Genomic DNA, 21,244 nt, shown 5'->3' on the forward strand with positions numbered 1-21,244 from the left:
GAAGAACTGCCTTTCGTAAAGCGTTGCCAATGGGCGCATGTCTCAACTGCCACACTGGATATAGCTTTTCTGCACAGCACAAGTAAGGAAGGAAGAGCCTTGTATCCCGTATCCTTCATGACTTGTATGCTTGCTGTTGGTTTGACTCATGCATCCTCATTGCATGCGCCTCATAACCAGTGTTTGCATTCTTTTTTCCTCTCTTTCTCTTTTTTGCTTTTCAGATGTTTCAGCCCATCATTTTGCTCATCCTCATTTTAGTTTTGTTCTCTTCACTTTCTTATGCCACTGTATTTAAGTTGTTTTTTCTGTTCACGCTTTTCTTTGTCTTGTAGTTTTTTTTCCCAGTTGTCTACCTTACCCATTTTTGTTTTCTTTATTCCCTCCTGTCCTTTGTTTTTGTTATAAACCGCCCATGCACCTAACAGTCCAAACTGAGGGATCAGATGGAGTGGCAGCTCAGCCAAGATCGTGGAGAGGAGCAAGAGATTCACCACCACCGAGCCACCACCGAGCCACACCGCAGAGCTGATGGAGACATTAAACTCTACAGGCCAGGCGACAAGGGCTGTTTCAGTCTAGAGGTCAGCACAGCAGCCCATTCTACTAACTGCCTCCTGCTGCCGTGGAGGGGATATAAATTTCAGCCACAGAAGTGTGGGGAGGGTGAACAAGTGTGGGGAGCATGAAACACTGCAACTTTGCTGTGACGTTTTCAGCAAAAATATTTAAATATTCGTAAATTTCACAAAAGCAAATGCACTCTTGTTTTGGGGCTTATCACACTGCTCCCAGTAGCCTGGCTTGGTGGAAGAATAACATTTGGCTCAAGGCCCGAATAAAATAAAATACAATACAATATGCTCTCTGGAAGGGACTTTGTGCCCTTGTGGGAGATGAGTGTGTCTTGTGCTTCCATGCCCCCAGGTTTTACTTGGATTTTAAAATTTTTGAAGGCTAGAGGTGCCCAGGATGGGGCTGTATAGTGCACAGCACTGTAATTCCCAACAGGCAGCAGGACAGCATACAGTCTCAAAAAAAATTAAACAGAATTGTCAGATGCTGTGGGTCTGACATTTTTATATTTGTCAAATATAAAAGCTAACACATTTTTATTTTAAAATCTCCCCCACGCGGAGGCTCAAGGCATGCTTTGCTCTACCAGGTTAAAATATAGTTTAAACTGATTTGGTATAAACAAAGATTGGCTACGACAGGGGTTCTCAACCTTTTTCTTTCTGAGGCCCCCCCCAACATGCTATAAAAACTCCACGGCCCCCCTGTGCCACAACAACTGGTTTTCTGCATATAAAAGCCAGGGCCGGCATTAGGGGGTAGCAAACAGGGAAATTGCTTGGGGCCCCTGCCACAGGGAGCCCCAGGAAGCTAAGCTGCTCGGGCTTTGGCTTCAGCCCCAGGTGGTGGGGCTCAGGGCCTCGGGCTTCAGCGCCATGCAGTGGGGCTTTGGCTTTCTGCCCTGGGCCCCAGTGGGTCTGATGCTGACCCTGCTTGACAGACCCCCTGAAACCTGCTTGTGGCCCTCTGGGAGCTCCGGACCCCTGGTTGAGAGCCACTGGGCTACAACATGGTTTCTGCTTTTTTTTGTACTGTCTGGTCAATGTCCTTACCTAGACTAGCAAGTGGCATTTAAACACTGTTCTGCAGATTAACCCCATTCACACTGGCCTGCCAAACCTAGAACTGGTTTAAATGGAAATAAGGAGTCTTTAAAGGGAGCTCAGTTTAAACATTGTTCTTTAATTCTGAAGCTCCATGTAGATAAAGACCTTAAGATATACAAGAAGCAGATAATTCAATCTGGAAGAAGGAAGATGCTCCCTGTGAGAGCTGGTAATTGTGATTAACAGACAATAGGCACTAGCGAACAGAGGCGGAGCGGGAGAGGGGAGGCATGCTCCTCACTGGCTGGTGGCTGAAATTCCATCCTGAATTTCAAAGGCAGAGTGGCTGTCCTTCACTGAGCACAGGTAATTTGTTTTTTTACCTTCTTTCCAGCAGCTGATGGTGGTAGCATAAGAAGTATTTAATTTACAGCCTCTCCCTCTTTACCCATCAAAGGTAAACTTCAAAACAGATATCTGCTAAAACATAAATAACAGTAAGTCAGTGGTTGGGAGTCAGAATTTCTCCTTAGATGTGGAAATCTAGAAGATGAGGGAGCTGAGTCCTTTGATTCAATACATATCTGGAACAATTGTCCCTAGTGAGAATTTTAGCAAGTATGGATCAGAAAATGACTCAAGTTAATGTTCAAAATCTTTCTGTTTAAACACTCTCACCATTAGTAGTTCCCTGCTGCCTAATTTTTAACCTTCTCTTTGTATTATATCTTGTATATAAACCCTATATTTATCGAGCTACATGACTTGGGTAATTTTGGCACAAATGGTTTGCCATCTACCAAAATGAGATGTTACCTAAAGTAAACTGTCAAAAGCTGAGCAGATGGTGAGAGTAGTTTTCACATCAAGGAGACCTTAGCCTGGCACACAAAAGCAGGTAGCTATAACTGAAGGTACAAGAATATCCACTCAAAGTCCAACTGTGCTGGAGAGGCGAGTATGGATGGGATACTCATAAAAGGGATCGAGGTAAGAAGGCATTAGTGACAAGCACACTTGTTTAAATACAGTTTATTGAAGCTACAGGGAACATTACATCACACTGTCATATGTTGAAATGATTGGGTATACCGGTGGTTTGAAATGCCATGAAGATCATCCAGGATTCCACCTTGGAGCTGGGCATCTACATAGTTATTAGTTTCAGAGTAGCAGCCATGTTAGGTCTGTATTGGCAAAAAGAAAAGGAGGACTTGTGACACCTTAGAGACTAACAAGTTTATTTGAGCATAAGCTTTCGTGAGCTACAGCTCACTTCATCGGATGCTGTAGCTCACGAAAGCTTATGCTCAAATAAATTTGTTAGTCTCTAAGGTGCCACAAGTCCTCCTTTTCTTTTTACATAGTTATTGGTTCAATAGAGAAAAACTGGATGAAATTCTATGGCCTGTGTTATGCAGGAAGTCAGCCTAGATAATCTGATGTTCCCTTCTGGCCTTGAGGTCTATGAAAACATAAAATGGGAGCCAAATGAAGCATAAAGTTCCCCAAATGATTTTTTTAAATTGATTTTGCTTTTCCTTTCTTAAATTTATTTTCTTTGAGCCTGAGTTTGCAAAATCTGGAAGCACTAAGTCACACATTTTTTTGCCAGGTGAGTGAGCAGAAAACATAGTTTTCAAATGCAAAAAGTTATTTTTGTCATTGTAAAAAATTGAGATGAAAAGCCAGTAAATTCATGCCCAAAAGCAGAAATGTCAAAAAGTAAACTTCTACCTACTTTTCTTTCAGGAATGAAAATTTTCACACAGCTCCAGTAGGTGATAATGATTGGCTTTTTTCTTATTGTGTGGCCTTTCAAAGAGATGGACATGTTTCAGTTATGCAAACAATTCTTTTGTAAGCAAGCAAGTCCATTTTTTTGCAAGCCTAATTTTAAAGGGAACGTTTCCCATGAAGTGCTGAGCAGCTTACATTTACCCATTTCTCCTGTATAAACTATTTGAAAAATAAGCATTGTGGGAGCCTAATTGTTTGATTAAATTCAATAGATGAAGACTGCCTTATGCCTGAATCACCCTGTAGCTTAACTGTAAACATCTGCCTTTGTTTGGTCGTTGAACTGCTGTTAGTGTAACAGTATTATTAGAATGTCTTTGCATATTAAAGACTTGGGTTAGATTCACAGTCCAAGGGAAATTATTTCTTGAAATTGTCTTAAGAATGGGACTTTGTTTTCTTGCTGAAAACAAGTAATTGAATTGCTTTGGCAGAGGGGAGGAGGCCGATGCCCACTGAGGTGAATAGTCAGTACATTACTCATGGTTTGAGCTCTGTTATGGTGGGTGGGAGAACTGGTTCTGTAAAATCCATAGGGAAAGCAAGTGAATAAAGAAGAATTGTTATCCGTAAAAGAGGCAGAGGGATTAGAGAAAGTAGCACAATACTTTAAGAAGCAAATGCATAGAACAGATCAAAGATTGCTATGGCAACCTATCAGATCAGTGAAAACTGACAAATATTTCATCTGATAAATTTAATCTCTTTTTCTGTTAGTGGAATATCTATAAACAGAGTGCAATTTCCTCATATTTTTTCAAATGTAGTAGACAATTTTTCCTCCATTTTTTTTTAATCTTTGGATTGGTCACAAACAGTTTGCTGTAAATATTTGATACTCAATGTTCTAAAAGTCAAGTTGTATTGCTTAACTGAAGTTAGGCAGATAAACCACATGGTATTGCTTCTGTTTCTCAGCTGAATGAGTGCATAAGCACATCTGGCACAAATAGTCAAGCATAAATTTTAAATTTGGATTTTGTGATTACTCACATATACAACTTTCATATACTTTGCACGTACTTTCTGTGAACAAACATGGCAGGAAATTTTTGCCACTCACATGTTTGCAGGAAGTGAACACTAAAGTGTAACCAAGGCAAAATCCTTTAAAAAATCATTTTGGGTAACTTTTCATGAGAAATGTTTTCACCAAGTTCTAGTAGTAAAGGGTAACAATGAAAGATGTTTTACACTTAGATTTTAGAATGGACTAGTGAAAATTGCTTTATCTAGTTTTGCTATTTAGTGTCCTCATATTAAATGTAAGCAGCTATATTAAACTAATTTATGGGTAGAAATTAAATCAACCAATTGTAGGTATTTGCAAATGAAATGTGTCACTTCATCCTTAATTCCTACTTTGTATCTACATGGGATCTTCTGTATGATCAGAGAGCTATGGTATCTGGCCACATCAGGACAGAATTTCAGCCTTTATGCTGACTGTCCTGCTTTTGTTTGTTTCTGCATTCCTTTAAGGCAATTTTTGTAAATCCATTTGAAGGCTTTTCAGTAATATGACATTTACAATGTATCCTAACCATGTGCTGAAATTTTGCACATCATTCCCTTTTTACACTGATATAGTATTCTGTCTTCATGCATTGCATATTATTTGCACTGAACAAAAAGCCATAAAATAGAAAACATACCCATCACTTTTCAAAATTGTGGGAAGCAGAATGACAAATTGATACGAGTTTACTGACAATATTCCTTCTCACTAGGTTAGGGGTAGTAAGAATGGTGCACTTTGATACATAGTATTCTTTTGTTCTATGTAAGATATCACTACAGATTGACAGTATAATGCCCTGAAAGACCCATTATGATGTAAATCTTAATATCCAACGTCTAAGTGAACTCATTAGGACTTCATGTACTTTTCAAATAATGGCCCAGATTTTCAAAGGCTTCGGCTTAAATGTTTTAATAAAATCTGGCATTCTTTGTGCCAGCAAAAACACAAATGGATAACTGCACAATTACCTATTCTTCTTCGAGTGCTTGTTCACGTCCATTCCACATTAGGTGTGCGCGCACCGCATGCACGAGCGTCGGAAACTTTCCCTTAGCAGCTTCCAGCGGTCCCCCCAAATGGTGCCACTGCGCTCTGCATATATACCCCCACCGGCCCGACCCCCTTCAGTTCCTTCTTACTGTCCGTGGTGGCGTTGGAACACCCCTCCCCCCATAGAAGAGCAGTCCCTTAGCCTTTAGAGTAGCTGTTATCAGTTCATTTTACATATAGATTGTGAACACTTAAGTGATTAGGTGCTTGGAGGCATGCCGCAGGCCCACGGCTTCAAGGCTTGCGCTACGTGCCGCAAACCTATACCAGTTAGTGACCCCCACGACTCGTGTCTGCGATGCCTGGGGGACAGACATCAAACTGAAAGGTGGAGGATTTGCAAGGCTTTCAAGCCAAGGACAAGGAAAGAGTCTTTTGCCTAAAACAACTGTTGATGGAGGCTGTATTGTAGCCGCCGGGCCTGGAGCGCCCGACACCGGATCAGCCTTCCTCGGTGCATAGTGCCCCAGAGCCGTCGGGAGACCTGGCACCGGCAAAGCACAGTAAACTGTTGGCCCCGGAGCGCCAGGCTAGGCCCTGGCACCAATTGTCCTCCCCGGCGCAGCCTAAAGGAAGGCCTGGTCGTTCCCCACACAGGAGGCTGGCACCTCCCAAGGCCCCGAGCGCCGACAAGAGCAGGAAGGCCGCGGTACTGGTGCTGACACAGGCGGTCCCGGCAGCACAAGCCCCACCAAGCCCAGACCTAAGTGAGCTCAGTGCGGACGATGGGCTCGAGGGCATAACATATCAGCCGTCTATGCCTGGCACCTTTGAGGCTGCAAAGGACCTCATCGAGCTGTCGGCGGCAAGCCCCCTCCCGTATGGGGAGAACCCTCCGGCACCCATGCCTCGGGTGCCATTGAGGGGTAAGCCGGCAATGGTGTGCTGCTTGAAGACTCCGTCCTAGCACCACTCCCGGAGTTGGTCCCTGTTGAGCTCCGACTCTGCAGACTTGCACTTTCCAGCGGCCCAGAAGGAGGTTGTGGCACTAGCAGCGGGTCAACACGAAGAAGCACCAGAAAGGGCATGCCGCTCTCCGGCACGACCCAGAGACTGGCACCGGGAGGAGTTGAGATGGCCCTTGCCAGAGGTCTCCCACAGATGGTCCCGGTCCAGAGAATGCCAGCACCGGTCCAGATCCCGGTCCCGGTCCCGCTCAGCCAGGAGCCACTCGTTCTCCCACTGGCGCAGATTGTTGGCATCGCCATGGCCTTTGCGTTCGGCGTCGCCGCAGTCCGGCACCGGCACCGGCTCCGGCCGCTATAGCTACCCGCACCAGGGCCTGGACAGCAGAGACCCTCAAGGGAGCTGGCAACGCCAAAGGGGCCGCCAGGCCATTGGCCCTTCTGTACCCCCTGGGCCTATCAGGAGCGCCAAGGGGCCCCGTCCAGGGCAAGTTACTCGGTGCAGCGGTCCCGGTTCCCCATTGATGCCAAACAGTGCCGGAGGCAACAGTATCCAGGCCTCCAGCATCCCCCCAGCAAAGACCGGAGAGTCTGGCTCCGAGCCCAGTGCCATCCCATGGACTCCCACCCCAGCCTGAGCTGGGAGCCCTTACCATGGGAGATGCGGAGCAGGAGGACCAACCAGAGGGGGTCGAGCAGCAGCTAACCTCCTCGTCTTCCCCGAATGAGGCAGTGGTGGGTACGGAGGTGTCCAGCTCTCCACCAATGGACCATAGAGCCCACCAGCAACTGCTGTGCAGAGTTGCCCAAAATTTTGGGTTGCAGGCCGAGGAGACGGTTGAGCAGGAGGACCCTATGGTGGACATTTTGAGCCCCAAAGGTCCATCCAGAAAAGCGCTCCCGCTCATTAAGACCATCCAGTCTAACTATAAGACTATATGGCACACCCCAGCCTCCAGCGCTCCAGCGGCCAAAGGAGTGGAGCGTAAATACTTTGCCCCATCTAAGGGCTATGAGTTCCTATTCTGCCACCCGAGTCCATGCTCCCTAGTGGTTTCAGCGGTGAACGAAAGGGAGCGTTATGTGCTGCAGGCGTCCCTCCCCGCACCTCTCTGCCCCAGCTCACCTCTGCTCCACTGCCTCCCCGGAGCGCGCTTTTGGCCGCTCCGAACCACTTGGCACCCTAGGCCTAGTGGTTGTACCGGCCCTGGGTCAGGGCTCTTCTCAGACCAGACAGAAGCAAGGCTGTATAGCTTCAAGGACTCACGAGCTGTGCTCAAGTCGCTGGGTACGCACACCCCGGCGACCCAGAGGAAGCCCTTTAAGCTGCAGCCTCCCCCTCAACGCCCGTACCAGCCTCGCCATAGGCATGAGCCTTACCGTAGGCAAGGCAGGGATAACAGGCGACGGCGCAACAACAATAATAACAATAATGCGCCGGGCCAGAACCAAGGCCAGCACAAATCCCAGCCAGGCACTAAGCCAGGCTTTTGAAGGTGCGCTCAAGGTCAGCGTACCAGACCAGTCACTGGATCCATTCCTTTGTTTCCTGAACCGCCTGTCCCATTTCTCCCATGCGTGGTCCACCATTGCATCAGACTGTTGGGTCTTACGCACGGTGCAGAATGGGTACTCGCTGCAGTTTGCCTCCCTCCCCCCCTCTCACCTCCCTTCCCCGTCCCTCTTCAGGGACCCCTCTCACAAGCATCTCCTAGAAGAGGAAGTCCGCTCGCTGCTACAGGCGGGGGCGGTGGAGGCAGTGCCTCACGGCCTAAGGGGAAAAGGGTTCTACTCCCGGTACTTCCTCATCCCCAAGGCCAAAGGGGGCCTTCACCCAATCCTAGATCTGCGCGGGCTCAATAAATTTCTGGTCAAGGCCCAGTTCCACATGGTCTCTCTGGGCACCATCATCCCTTCCCTGGATCCGGGGCACTTGTACGCCACCCTCGACATGAAGGACACATACTTTCATATCGCCATTTTCCCAGCACATCGGAGGTTCTTACGCTTCACAAAAGGCCGAGAACATTACCGGTTTGCGGTCCTCCTGTTCAGTCTAGCCGCAGCCGCAAGGGTGTTCACGAAGTGCATGGTGGTGGTGGTGGCCTTTTTACGGAGGCAGAGAATCAGGTGTACCCGTACCTCGACGACTGGCTCCTGGCAGGCCGATCCAAGGTGGAGGTGCGGGGCCATGTGGAGGTGGCCCTGAGATTGTTCCATGAACTGGGGCTCCTGGTCAATGTTCCCAAGTCCACACTCGTATTCATGCAGAGAGTGGAATTCATAGGGACGCGGTGCAGGCCAGGACAAGCCTTCCGGTATCCCGATTCCAGGCTATCCAGCAAGCGGTGGCCTCCCTGCGCCAGTTTCCAACAACAACGGCCAGGTGCTGCCTGCGGCTGCTGGGCCACATGGCAGCATGCAAGCATGTGGTCAGGCATGCCAGACTGAGACTCAGGACTCTGCAGGCGTGGCTCACTTGGGTGTACCGCCCAGGCAGGGACCCCCTGGACTTGGTATTGATAGCCCCAAGGGACGTGCTGGACCCCCTGCTGTGGTGGCAGTCCCAGCCTGTGGTTTGCGAAGGCATCCCCTTTGCTACCCCACTTACAGACCTGACGCTGGTGACGGATGCATCAGACCACGGATGGGGGGCTCACCTGGGGGACCTTATGACGCAGGGGTTGTGGTCTGGAGCAGAGCGGTCGCTCCATATCAACGTGAAGGAGCTCAGGGCGGTTCGTCTCGCCTGCCAGACCTTTCATGACAGTTCTGACAGACAACACTACTGCCATGTTTTATATAAACAAGCAGGGCGGGGCTCGTTCCTCGCCACTCTGTCACGAGGCTCTCCTCCTCTGGGACCTTTGCATAGCCCATGCGGTTCACCTTGAGGTGTCCTATCTCCCGGGCATGGGGAACGAGCTGGCAGATTCCCTCAGCAGGTCGTACCGCATGAATGAGTGGACACTCAGGATGGACGTTGTGCTTTCGCTCTTCTGCAGGTGGGGGTTTCCCTGGGTAGACATGTTTGCCACCAGGGCCAAAGCCCAGTGCCTGCGGTTCTGCTCGTTCCAGGGCAGCAGCCCGGGCTCACTCGCGGACGCGTTTGGGATCCCGTGGAGAGGGGGCTTGATGTATGCCTTCCCCCCCGCTCCCCTTGGTGCGCAAGGTCCTGCTCAAGGTGTGCAGGGACAGGGCAGCGGTGATCCTCATTGCCCCAGCCTGGGCCCACCAACACTGGTACACATCGCTCCTAGAGCTGTCGATGGAGGCCCCAGTAGTCCTGCCCCTACACCGGGACCTCATTACACAGGACGGCAGGTGGCTTCTCCACACCGACCTGCAGTCACTGCACCTGACGGCGTGGAGGCTCTGTGGCTAAATGCCCTGGAGAGCCAGTGCTCCCTTCCCAGGCAACAGATTCTGCTTGGCAGTAGAAAGCCCTCTACCAGGGCGACCTATATGGCCAAGTGGAAAAGGTTCTCATGTTGGTGTGAACCCCGACAGGTGCGGCCGTGCCAGGCCCTGGTGCAGACCATCCTGGAGTACCTCCTGCACCTCAAGCAGCAAGGTCTAGCCCCATCCTCACTCAGAGTGCACCTGGCGGCCGTCTCCGCCTTCCATCCGGGGTTCTCGGGGGGCACGGTGTTTTCCCACCCAATGGTGGGGCAGTGCCTTGAAGGGTTGGAGAGGGTGTTCCCGTACTCCCACCCCCCAGTCCCACCATGGAACCTTAACCTGGTCCTCTCTAAACTCATGGGACCCCCGTTCGAGCCCCTCACTACCTGTTCTCTCCTCCACCTTTCCTGGAAGGTGGCATTTCTGGTTGCCATTACTTCGGCCGGAACAGCGTCCGAACTGAGGGCCCTCATCTCTGAGCCGCCATACACAGTATTTCACAAGGACAAGGTGCAGCTCTGGCCACACCCCAAGTTCCTCCCTAAGGTGGTCTCCCAATTCCATCTGGGCCGGGAAATTTGTCTGTCGGTGTTCTTCCCAAAACTCCATATGGACTCGAGTCACCGCAGCTTGCACACCTTGGATGTGCGTCCAGCGCTGGCGTTCTATTTGGAGCACACAAAGCCCTTTCGCAAATCGGCGCAGCTGTTTGTGGCTGTAGCCAAGAGGGTAAAAGGCCTCCCTGTGTCGGCGCAGTGGATTTCGTCTTGGATTACAACCTGCATCCGGGCGTGCTATAAGCTCACAGGTGTTCCGGCCCCGGTGGTCATGGCCCACTCGACCAGGGTGCAGGCGACTTCCACGGTGTTCCTGGCACAGGTCCCGATCCAGGAGATCTAAAGAGCAGCCACCTGGTCTTCAGTGCACACCTTCACGTCCGACTACACGGTCAACCAGCAGGCCAGAGAGGACGCAGCGGTTGGCAGAGCAGTCCTCTGAGCAGTTCTTCCGTGACTCCTACCCTCCTCCAGAGGTAAGCTTGTAATTCACCTAATGTGGAATGGACGTGAACAAGCACTCAAAGAAGAAAAAACTGTTACTTACTTTCTCATAACTGTTCTTTGAGATGTGGTGTTCACGTCCATTCCACCACCCAGCCTCCTACCCCTCTGTCGGAGTCGCCGGCAAGAAGGAACTGGAGGGGGTCGGGCCAGCAGGGGTATATATGTGGGGCGCAGTGGCACCACTCGGGGGGCCTGCCAGCCCGATGGGAGCCACTAAGGGGAAAAGTTTCCGACACTCGTGCACGTGGCGCGCATATACCTCATGTGGAATGGACGTGAACAACACATCTTGAAGAACAACAGTTACGAGAAAGTAGCTGATTTTTTTTGCACTGTCAATGAGGTATATGCACTAATTTTTGGGGTGCAATTTAGGCGCAACCTTTGAGAATTTGTGTATCATATGCAAAAGCAATGTGTAATGCATGAGAAATTGCTGTGACATTTAGCTTATTGTGTACTTGCAACATTCAGATTTCAAATGTAAATTTGGCTGTTTTGGAATGTATTTATTGTGGGGTCCAAAATACTAAAGGGATATAATACATGTATGAAATATTTATTTTTCAGCTTCCTCAGAGGAAGGGGGAAAAAGCCGTCCACATCCTCAATCCTCATTTTGCTGCCTCTGAATTGAAAAATGACTAAAATATGTAGTCTGTGAAATGTGATACTCATAATTCTTGCATGTAGGCTGGTTTCTAATTCATAAGAATCAAATTGGATATATTTAAAAAGCCTTCAAAAACAGATTCAACACGGGGGGGGGGGGGAACAATCAGATGTTTTATTTTAGTCAGGTTGGTATTGATTGTGGTCCAGCAAAAAGCGATGAGGTGGCTGGTCTTGGGGTGGCTTATCATCAGATGCTAATTTCTACAAACTTCTTGCTCTGGCGGAGTGTGATAAATGTGTAAAGCAAGTCCTCCCAGAACCGTAGGGCTCTATCAGAAGAATAATAGACTGGAGCTGACAAGAGGCAGGCTTTTGAGGGGGGAGCAGAGAGATTTGAGTGGAATGAGTAATATTTAGACAAAACCCTGGCCGTGTGGATGATATTTGTTTAAATGTCCTCTTGAGGCAAGGGAATCAGCATGGATTAGCGTCTTCTGGAGCGAAAAGAGGTGAGAGGGGGTGTTCAGTGTCTCGGCAACAGAGCTTTGGAACTGGCCTGCAAAGGCAACAAGAACTGAAGCACTTTGGAAAATGTAATTTGGGTTCACTGAAAATTTTAAATCATTGTCAAGGTGCAAATGTAGCGTGCTGTTCAGTGGTGCGGTGGTGGAGTAACGCTAGATAGTAGTTCATGTTGTGTTGTGTTTGTGTGTTTTTATTTTAGTGAGTTTGTGTCCTGATATAGATAATGTTAGAGTGTTATTCAGTGGATGTCTTATCTGGGACACCATGGTAAATGGAATTTGTGCCTTGTGGTTTCTGTCCCAGTTGTAGCAAATGCATTAATAAGAGGAAGAGATGCTGAAATTTAACAGAAAATCTTATGTCTTTAATTGTCTCCCAGTGCTGTAGCAATGCTGCTTCCAAAAACAAATCTACAACAGTTATGCAGATGACATCTATAAATACCACAATACTGCAGTTCTGTCAGGGGCCTGATTTGCAAAGATGAGCATGCAGAATTGCAGACACTGTACCATGTGTCTAAAATTGCATACGCAAACAGACATAGTTAGAAAAGACAAATATTTTCATATTCGTTAATCAAGGTACAATCACCGGGCATGATCTTACGGGGTGCTGAGCAGCCCCATTCCCCACTGAAGTTACTCTGAGTTCTTGCCACTTATCAGAACTAAGCCCAATGTTTATAACATAAATAAAAGATATGAAGAAACTTTGAGTTTCAGAGTGATGAAAAGCTGTGCAATTCTTCATGTGTCTACTAAATTACATTATAGTACATGCAATTTATTGCTTTAAAAAATCATCCTCCATAATAAGGCAGAAACAGGCTAATTGTGGGGAAAAAAGATTTAAACCTTTTTAAAGTGCTTATAAAACTATATCACCTCTGAGAGTGCATTCAGTCTTTCACCAGTAGTTCCAACTATTATTACATATTTCATACTTTCAAGGTTCCCACTCCTGCTGCCATCTTATCGATAAATAGCATAAGAGATTGGGTTTTTTTTCTTGTCCCATTTTGCGGGCATGGTCTACTCTTGATGTGCACGTAGCTATGGAACTCCCATTAACACTAGTGAAGAACAGAGTATCGACTCCTTCTAGCAAGTTACCATTTTTATTGATATATCAAATAAGTAAAGGCATGTTGGGAAAAAGACAAAATACAAATGTAAGGATTTTCAGCTTCCAATTTCATGAACCTCAAGACAAACAATATCTTTCTAATTCCCTAAATATGACATTACTGTAGAGAGAGTGATCTAAAAATCAAATGTATTTTGAAATAGTTACTTGCACATTTGTAGATAAATTCTGCTATTGCCATTTCCTAACCATATCGGAGGGGTTTTTTAATGATTATTATTGGCAATAAAGAGTTACCAGTGGAATAGTTGTTTTCAACAGATAAAATTGCTGCTAGACTTCACACGGCTCTGGATAATCTCAAATTAATGAAGCAGGCAACATGCTTTTCTGAAATTGCACATGAACTGGCCTGATGCATTGATTCTCGTAAATCGTATTCTAAAAGAATCCTAATTAGAATAACAGAGCAAGAACACAAAGATCACTAAAGAAAAACATCTTTCTCTTGCTACATGGGGAAACTGACTCAATATAACTCCTGCACATCAAGAAGAGATTAGTCTTCAAAGAATTTTAAAGCTCCTGAGTTTAAAAAAGAAAAGAAAAGAAAATCTGCCTTTGGATATGTATGCAGCTCCAATTGAAATCAATGGTTTTCTACTCACTTCCAACACCAAAATTTGGGCTTATGTAGTGAAAATGTTTGTCGATGTATTAATACACAAGAAAAAGTAGACATGGTAGATAATATGATAACTTTGCATTGGTCAGTTTCTGTGTACAGGATAAGGGGTTAAAAATTAGAGCAGGGCTAAACTTATCAGACCAACACTTTACTCGCTGAAAAATGCAGGTTTGGTCAACCCCAAATACTTTGCAAATTTGACATGAATTCACCTAATAGTTTCAAAACTTACATGCCATTCACAAAATGGCTGGAGGAGGAGGTGGTAGTGGTGGTGATAGTGCCCTTTTTATAACTTTTAGCCCCGTGGTCGGGGAACTACTTGGAATGGGAGAGACCCAGAATCAATCGTCCTGAAGAAGAGATTTGAAGCTGGGTTTCCTTCATCCCAGATGAGTGCTTTGACCACTGGGCTAAAGTTACAAGGAGTGTACCACTACCTACTCCTCCCCCTTCCCATTTTGTGAATCTAACCCTTTAAAAATGATTGAAAAAGTCTGTTTGGGGTCAAACAAAACATGTTCCATTTGACCCTAAATAGATTTTTTCAATTCACCAAAATTGTTCGCAATTTTTGGATTCAGTTAGACCCAAACTGAAATTTTTATTTCTATTATTTTTCACAACTGCCAGAAAACTGAAAAAATCAGTTTATTCCCCCAGCTCTATAAAAAAATCTCTCTTTTCAGGCATAGAACAGACGTGCACAAGTCAATTATACAGCAGAGTACCAATTAAAGAAGGAATCACTTGGCCCAGAGAGAGTGTATGGTAGCTTTAATTGGCTGATAAAAAGTTAGAATGCACCCTTTCAGGCCTCAAATAGTCCTGTTTCTGCTCTGACAAGTAACTAAAAATGTTTCTTTTTGTGTTGCAAAGTTTTCCATATCAAGTTACAGTTACATGTGAGAAGGAAAGAAGTGAGTTTGACTGTCAGATCCATAACTGGGAATTAGCCAAGACCTAAATGTGTGGCAAAGACCCAAAATGAGAGAGACAAAAAGTGATTAGTGCAGGAAAGTAAGTGCTGTGAGATTAATTTCTTTGGTGTAAATAACTAAGTCTGTGACCTTAGCTTCATGATTGAAATAATTATTGTTAATAAAATTGAAGGGGATACCCAATTGGTATGGAACATAAGTAATTTTGAGACTGAGTGAGTAATGTCACTAAAAATGAGAGATATTTGAGAGGTCTGGTCAGGTCCCAGAGTGAGTTTGCAAGACTAACATTTAGAATAAAGATGAAATACAATAAACAGGGATTCCACTACTTGACTGGTTTAGAGTCACTTTTCAAAATAGAAATGTTAGTAAGGTACAGCTGTAACTTGTGTAAAAGCCTGTCCCATAGCTGACGAAAGGGACCGTTTTGACCTGGAACATTATGTATTACATGTAATAAATGAGATCACATTATCTGATTTATTTTTTTTTAAAAGGTACAGTATGGCTGATCTCTCTGCAAGGATGCTAAAAGTGAATACCTTTCATCACAGTGGATTGGGTACACTACCAGATACTATAAGTAGCTTATAAACAGGCTCTGATTCTGTAACCTTGTAGTAGTTCCAATTACTTCAATGACACTGCTTATATAAGGGCAGCAGGATCAGGCCTGAAAGGAAAATACAACATGCAACATTAAGATCCTATTTTTATATTTTATTAGGAAGCCACATAAGAAATCCTCACATATATTTAAGGCATTGCTACATATGTGCACATCCTGCTTTGCTTATAACTGTATATATAACTGTAAATCATGAAGATGTCTGTCCGACAGATTTTTTTTACACCATTAACACACGCTTTCCACTAAACATGTCCCTTTGTCCTACTGATCAGCTCAGGGATTCCCATGTTTTACCTGTACATAATGTATCGATACAGGCTCAACTTGAGCAGGAGACGAGACTTCACCAAGAGGAGCAAGAAAAGTTTACAGAGAGGATCATTCAGGTAAATGCAAAACCCATCCACTAGTACAGACATTTGGCCAGAGCCTGCACAATGAAACATTTTTTGTCAAAAACAAGGGAATTATGTCTACATGTTACTACTATTCACTCCCAAAAGCGTCAACTTTAGTTATTTATTTTCACTCATCTGAGGAAATGAAGAATCTAGAAGCTGGTTGAAAGTAAATTGACCTAATTTCTGTATCTTTGTGCCCCTGGGTATCTTCTTGTTAGCGAAATCAGCCAAAAGAACCTGCATGAGCTGCTACATTTGTGATCACATAAGAAGTGGCTGCTGCTTCTTTACCCCTTCAGCTCTTCATGAGACAGTGGAACAGCACTTGCTTGAACTCCAGGAGCACAGTTGGATGTTGTAGGCCTGATTCTTGTCTCACTTAGTGTAAATCAGATGCTCCCTGAATTCAGTGGCGTTACAGCAGTGTACAGGAGATGAAAATCAGGACCTCTTTATTTCTCAATGCTTTCCTTCCCCATCTTTTATTGCTCATGTTCAGTGTACATATCATGAAATTGGCTATATTTCCCCCACCTTTTTGAAGACTTGGATTCCTAGATCTTGGCTGTTTTTAACCAAATCTCCGTTTCAGTTCAATGGAACAAGGCTCTGTTAACCCAAGTTATATTCATTTACACATTCAAAAACTAAGCTTACAATAGTTTCCTTTTTAGTATATTGTTTCTGGCAACATTAAGTGGCAATGGACTAAAGTCTGCCTTCCATATGCAACTCCATGTGCACGACTGGGAGTTGTACACACAACTTTTGGCCCATAATATCCATTTTGTTTTAAACTACTTTTAAGGTCGATTATAAACCTGTAAATTGCATAGTGGTGAGTAAATATTCCTGATTTAATCAGTAATTTATTTACAAGGGTTTACTGTTACTGAGAGTATTTATTAATAAGCCAGTTTTACTCCAAAATCCCTCTAACAGAAGAGGTGACGGATTGTATGTGCATTTTGGATAACTGATTTTGTTAGCTCATCTGCATAGGTGCTGTGTCTTTGCATTATGACAGGTCCAAAACTTTTAAAAGGGTTCATTATTTAGTAAAGTGCTTGTCATGGAATGGGAGGTCGCAAATAGGATTCTGAATGTTTTAGGGGTAATTAGATGCATATTTTATTTTATTTTATTTGTAATAGGAATTATTGGTCTGGTTTTCTGTCCCCTTTCCTGAAGATGAACCTTCCAAGTGTTCTCTATAGCTATGAGGTGTTTGTTGCAGGATATATTCTGTATGGTTTAAGGAATTGTAGTGGCTAGTTTACTATGGCTTTCATTTGTACTGGATTGGTAACCAACAAGAGAGGCAGTTATTTAATAGACTCATGATATGACAGGAAACAAAATAATATGAAATGGCATCTATAAACAATGGCTCTGCATTCCTTTTCTAAATGCCTTTCCCTCATTAGTAAGCATCCGCATTCAGTTAAAACAGAAATATATTGGCATTCATATAGGAGTATGTGACTGCTGAAAGGTAATTTATGTAACTCTTATGGTTGCCAGATCAATCCATTGCCTGTTTTTCACTTATACAGTAAGACGTTGCATTCAAGAATGACTTTTCTGGCCGATGTTTGGTGTCAAATAAATTATAATAGGGTTTAAATTGCAAACTGTGAGACTGTGAGCTATTCTTGGTGCTTATGGGGTTGGAACTCAGACTATTCTGAGTCTCAGTATGCTTGTATCTTCAAGCACAGTGTGCATCTATGCTTCAGCCTTGTGCAGAAACTGTAGGAGTTCACCATGAAGCAGCTCAAACAGCCCTTCAAGTATGAATCCTCAGTGCTAATGTAAAAAGGCCAAGACTTGTGTTTGATAGCTAATATAAAAGACAAGGGAGCTCTGTTTCTTGAGAGTGAGATGAAGATACATTCTTAACAAAAGGAGTGATTGTGCAGGGAGGGGAGGAAAATTGAAATTCTTGTGTGTTGTAGGGATTATTATACTCTCATTTTATAGGAGTAGGTAGAAATTCAGTCATCAAATGAGTTTTGAATGAAGCAGTTTTAGGGTCAGGTCCACGCAGGGAACATACTGAAAAGATGCAATGAAGAGTAGAAGGAAAGTATGTTGGACATAAACGTGTTTTATGTAGCAGCATTGTTGTTGTGCATCTTTAAAGTGAATTAACTGTGTACATTCCCTCAGCAGGTTATTTGCATATGATTAATTAACTGAGGGCTGTAAGCTGTGGTCTTTTGATTCTTCTTGCCAAATAAAGTAGCTAATATTGATTGAAATTAGAGGTTTCAGGTTGTCTCACCCATCAGCAGCACCCGATTGATATTGTGTGTGTTGTTCCATTAAAGCTGGAGGAGGAGCATCTGCAGACCTTGCGGAGGAAAGATTTGGAGGTGCAGAGCTTGACTTTGCAGAATAAATTGGAGGAGAAGACCTGGAGTCAGGAGAAAAGTTTGATGCAGCAAGAACTCAGGCATTTCAAGCAGAATACCTTCCTGCTGTATGTGAAACTGAAGTGGCTGCTGAAACACTGGCAGCAAGGCAAGCAAATAGAAGAGGAAGGGGAGGACATACTGGAGGTAACAGGCCCGTCTTATTCAGTGGAGTGAAACTGCAAAGATGAGTGGAGTTTCTAGTTCTGTCATGAGCAAAATGAATATTCAGATATCCCTGTTTTGCATGCAAACCTCAACTCAACCAATTATGGAGCCGCACCAGCCCTCCATAATCATGAGTTTAAAACGGACTGAAATGGAATTTGAAGTTAAAGTTACTGGCCTTTTAAAAATCATTTTGTAAAGAGGGATAACCCATCTGACATCTCTGAATTACTGCTCTCTCATCTTTAAAACAAACCCCCCAGCTAGCACAATTATATGGAGCAATAAGTGTATTAGTGGGCTAATGGATTAAAATCTGTTTGGATGGTTTGAGTGATGTTGCTTTTTTCACGTTTATGTACAGTGTACTCCTCAAAAAGCCCTCAGGAATACAGATGAAGAGGTGCTCTGTTTTCATACTGGCAGTAGAGTCACACAGCTTCTTGTGTGAATTCAGCAGTGATTCATCCATCAGTAAGCACCACTCTGAAAGAAGGCACCCAGAACCACCTATACACATTGGGAAATCTTGGCCTTATTAAATAAAATGACTGGGAGAAAGGCTGCTCTAAGTAAAATTCCTGGGGAGGGGAGAAGTATCCTTCAAGTTCATAATATTCCGAAACCACCTTCTAAGTAATTGTTTCATGTATTGCTAATATTTATGTACCTCCTGTCCGTGGTGCCTTTTCTTTCAACATTTGAATCATAGAGTATCAGGGTTGGAAGGGACCTCAGGAGGTCGTCTAATCCAGCCCCCCTGCTCCAAGCAGGACCAATCCCCAACTTTTGCCCCAGATACCTAAATGGCCCCCTCAAGGATTGAACTCACAACTCTGGGCTTAGCATGCCAACGCTCAAACCACTGAGCTATCCCTCACCAACTGATTCCTGGCCTACAGTTGCTGCAGGTGTTTGTGCTACCAAATTAGGCCGAATGAATAATCTTCAAGACAGGAGTGACCATTTATAGATGCTGCAATGCTCTTCTGCTTCTGTGTAAACTAAATCCACACCTAATAGCAAAACATCTTTTCTATGGCTTCAGTGATTTCAGTGTGTCGGGTTGTGTTCATGTTATGTTGTGTAATAACATTCTCACTGGCATACAGAATGTGACTTAATAAATTGCAACCCACAAGGAGATCCCTTTTCTCCAGCCTTCAGTAGATTTTTTTTTTTTTTTTTTAGTCACTGCACAGTTAATACAGGAACAGTGTCTGTGGAGTTCATTCTCTTGCCATTTTAGATTGAGCACCTCGATGCCCTACCAGAATTTGGCATTCAGTCTGAACGAAAGGGAGATGACCCAGAACGAGATGAGGAGGAGGATGACGTTGTGTTTGCACTGACGGATTATTCCCAACATTCCACAGCGGAGAGCACTGACCATGGACCACAGCTGCAGACTGCAGAACTATTGCAGCATCAAAAGCAGGTATCACACCAGAAGGGAGTTACACATCATGCCTTGGGAATTAATGCTGTAGATTTTTTTAGTGTCATTCATTTTGTTTTGCTGATGTTCTATTTTATCTAAGTACCTAGAATTGTACACAACTTCAATCCTAGCTACACAGCAACTTTAATGGGTTTCATCCATTATATCTATATTTAATAGGGAGTCATGTGATTACTACTGTCCTCTTGACAGACGCTAGGGAGTGAAAAATCCCATTTCCTCTTGTGGCTGCTTGCCCAGAAAAATATATCAATATCTGATGGCTTGCAGAATTTACAGACTCATCTTTCCTGAGCATTTTACCATCTAGCCATTAGAAAGGAGGGGTGCTTTTTATTTCATTTAAATATTTTAAGAATCTGGCACATGTATTTAATGTCTTCCTTAAAAATGAAAGAAAGGTAATGCCAAAGTTCTGTTACATTATTGGATTAAATATTAAATTCTATTCTATTCTGTACAGGCTTTTATACTGTGGTCATCGGCAAACTATCTGAGCACCTTCCAGTAGTGTACTAAGCCATGTGACTACACAACTGTCACATGTAGTTTGTTCCCTCATCCTCTCCCCAAAGAAAGAAGTGGTGTGTAATGGAGTGTCTTGCTTTGGTAGGATGTGGCTTGTTTTGTTTATATGATCCGTTGCTATGTATTTGTTAGAGAAGGCAAGGTCAAAGAAATGAGCCTTGCCCTTGGAGTAGAAGGTGGGGAGATTTGTGATGGTCTTGATTCTTGGGAAAGTTTATTCCACAGTTTTGGACCACTCTTGGAGAAAGTTCAAGCTTTACTCTTATCGGAGTGAGAGTTTTAGACTATCTTTTAGATACTCTGGGTCCAGGCCATGGAGAACTTTGAAGATAAGGACCAATTGTGCAGGACCTCATCTAATTTACCAGATAGCCCTGCCTTGTGCATTGTGCACCTTGTTAACCTGTGTACTGGATATGGATAATGGGTACTCCAAAGGGGGTAGAGTTAAGGCTTTTAACATAATTGTTTGTGAGAAATTTCCTAGGAATTTTAAAAAGGAAGAGGCTAAAACAGAGACCTTCCATTATGTGGAACCACAGTAGAATGTTGTGTCTAGCAGAAGATGCATATTCAGTGAGCTAAATGCTACTGTAACCACGCTGCTGTGTGCTTCCCAGCCTATGGCTGGCGTAACAGACTCACCACAGCGGCGCCTCATGGTGGTTCGTTTGGGAATTAGCTCTTTCACATTCACTAGTAGTGTCTCGTCCACCGTTACTCTCTGGTCTCCACCATCCTCCCAGTCGGACCCTCATCACTCCCAGACCATGCCGTCCGCTTCTGGACACTGCCCTCCGGCTGTGCCTGCTCCACTGGCTCTCCCCCACTTCCAGGGGACCAGCAGCTTCTGGTTCTATCACTCGCCTCAATGGCTCACTGGAGTCCTCAGTCTAGCCCCTTCCTCCA

General features: G+C 44.7%; 1 protein-coding gene across 5 annotated transcripts in view; it reads left to right on the plus strand.

The window, feature by feature from the left end:
• MTCL1 (microtubule crosslinking factor 1) overlaps positions 1–21,244 on the plus strand; it is a 174,117-nt gene that overhangs the window by 104,140 nt on the left and 48,733 nt on the right. For 3 of the 5 annotated variants that reach the window (XR_014710640.1, XM_084621872.1, XM_084621874.1), the window contains exons 6-9: positions 429–584; positions 15,677–15,745; positions 18,094–18,324; positions 19,595–19,783. Coding sequence is in view for 4 of the 5 variants with exons in the window: in XM_084621872.1 (XP_084477998.1) it covers positions 429–584; positions 15,677–15,745; positions 18,094–18,324; positions 19,595–19,783 (645 nt within the window). In the remaining variant the exon portion in view is untranslated. The remainder of the gene's footprint in view (positions 1–428; positions 585–15,676; positions 15,746–18,093; positions 18,325–19,594; positions 19,784–21,244) is intronic. The other 2 variants (XM_084621873.1, XM_084621875.1) reach the window with 2 other exon arrangements.

Source organism: Lepidochelys olivacea (genome assembly GCF_965140295.1).
Source record: "Lepidochelys olivacea isolate rLepOli2 genome assembly, chromosome: 2".
Taxonomy (NCBI): domain Eukaryota; kingdom Metazoa; phylum Chordata; order Testudines; family Cheloniidae; genus Lepidochelys; species Lepidochelys olivacea.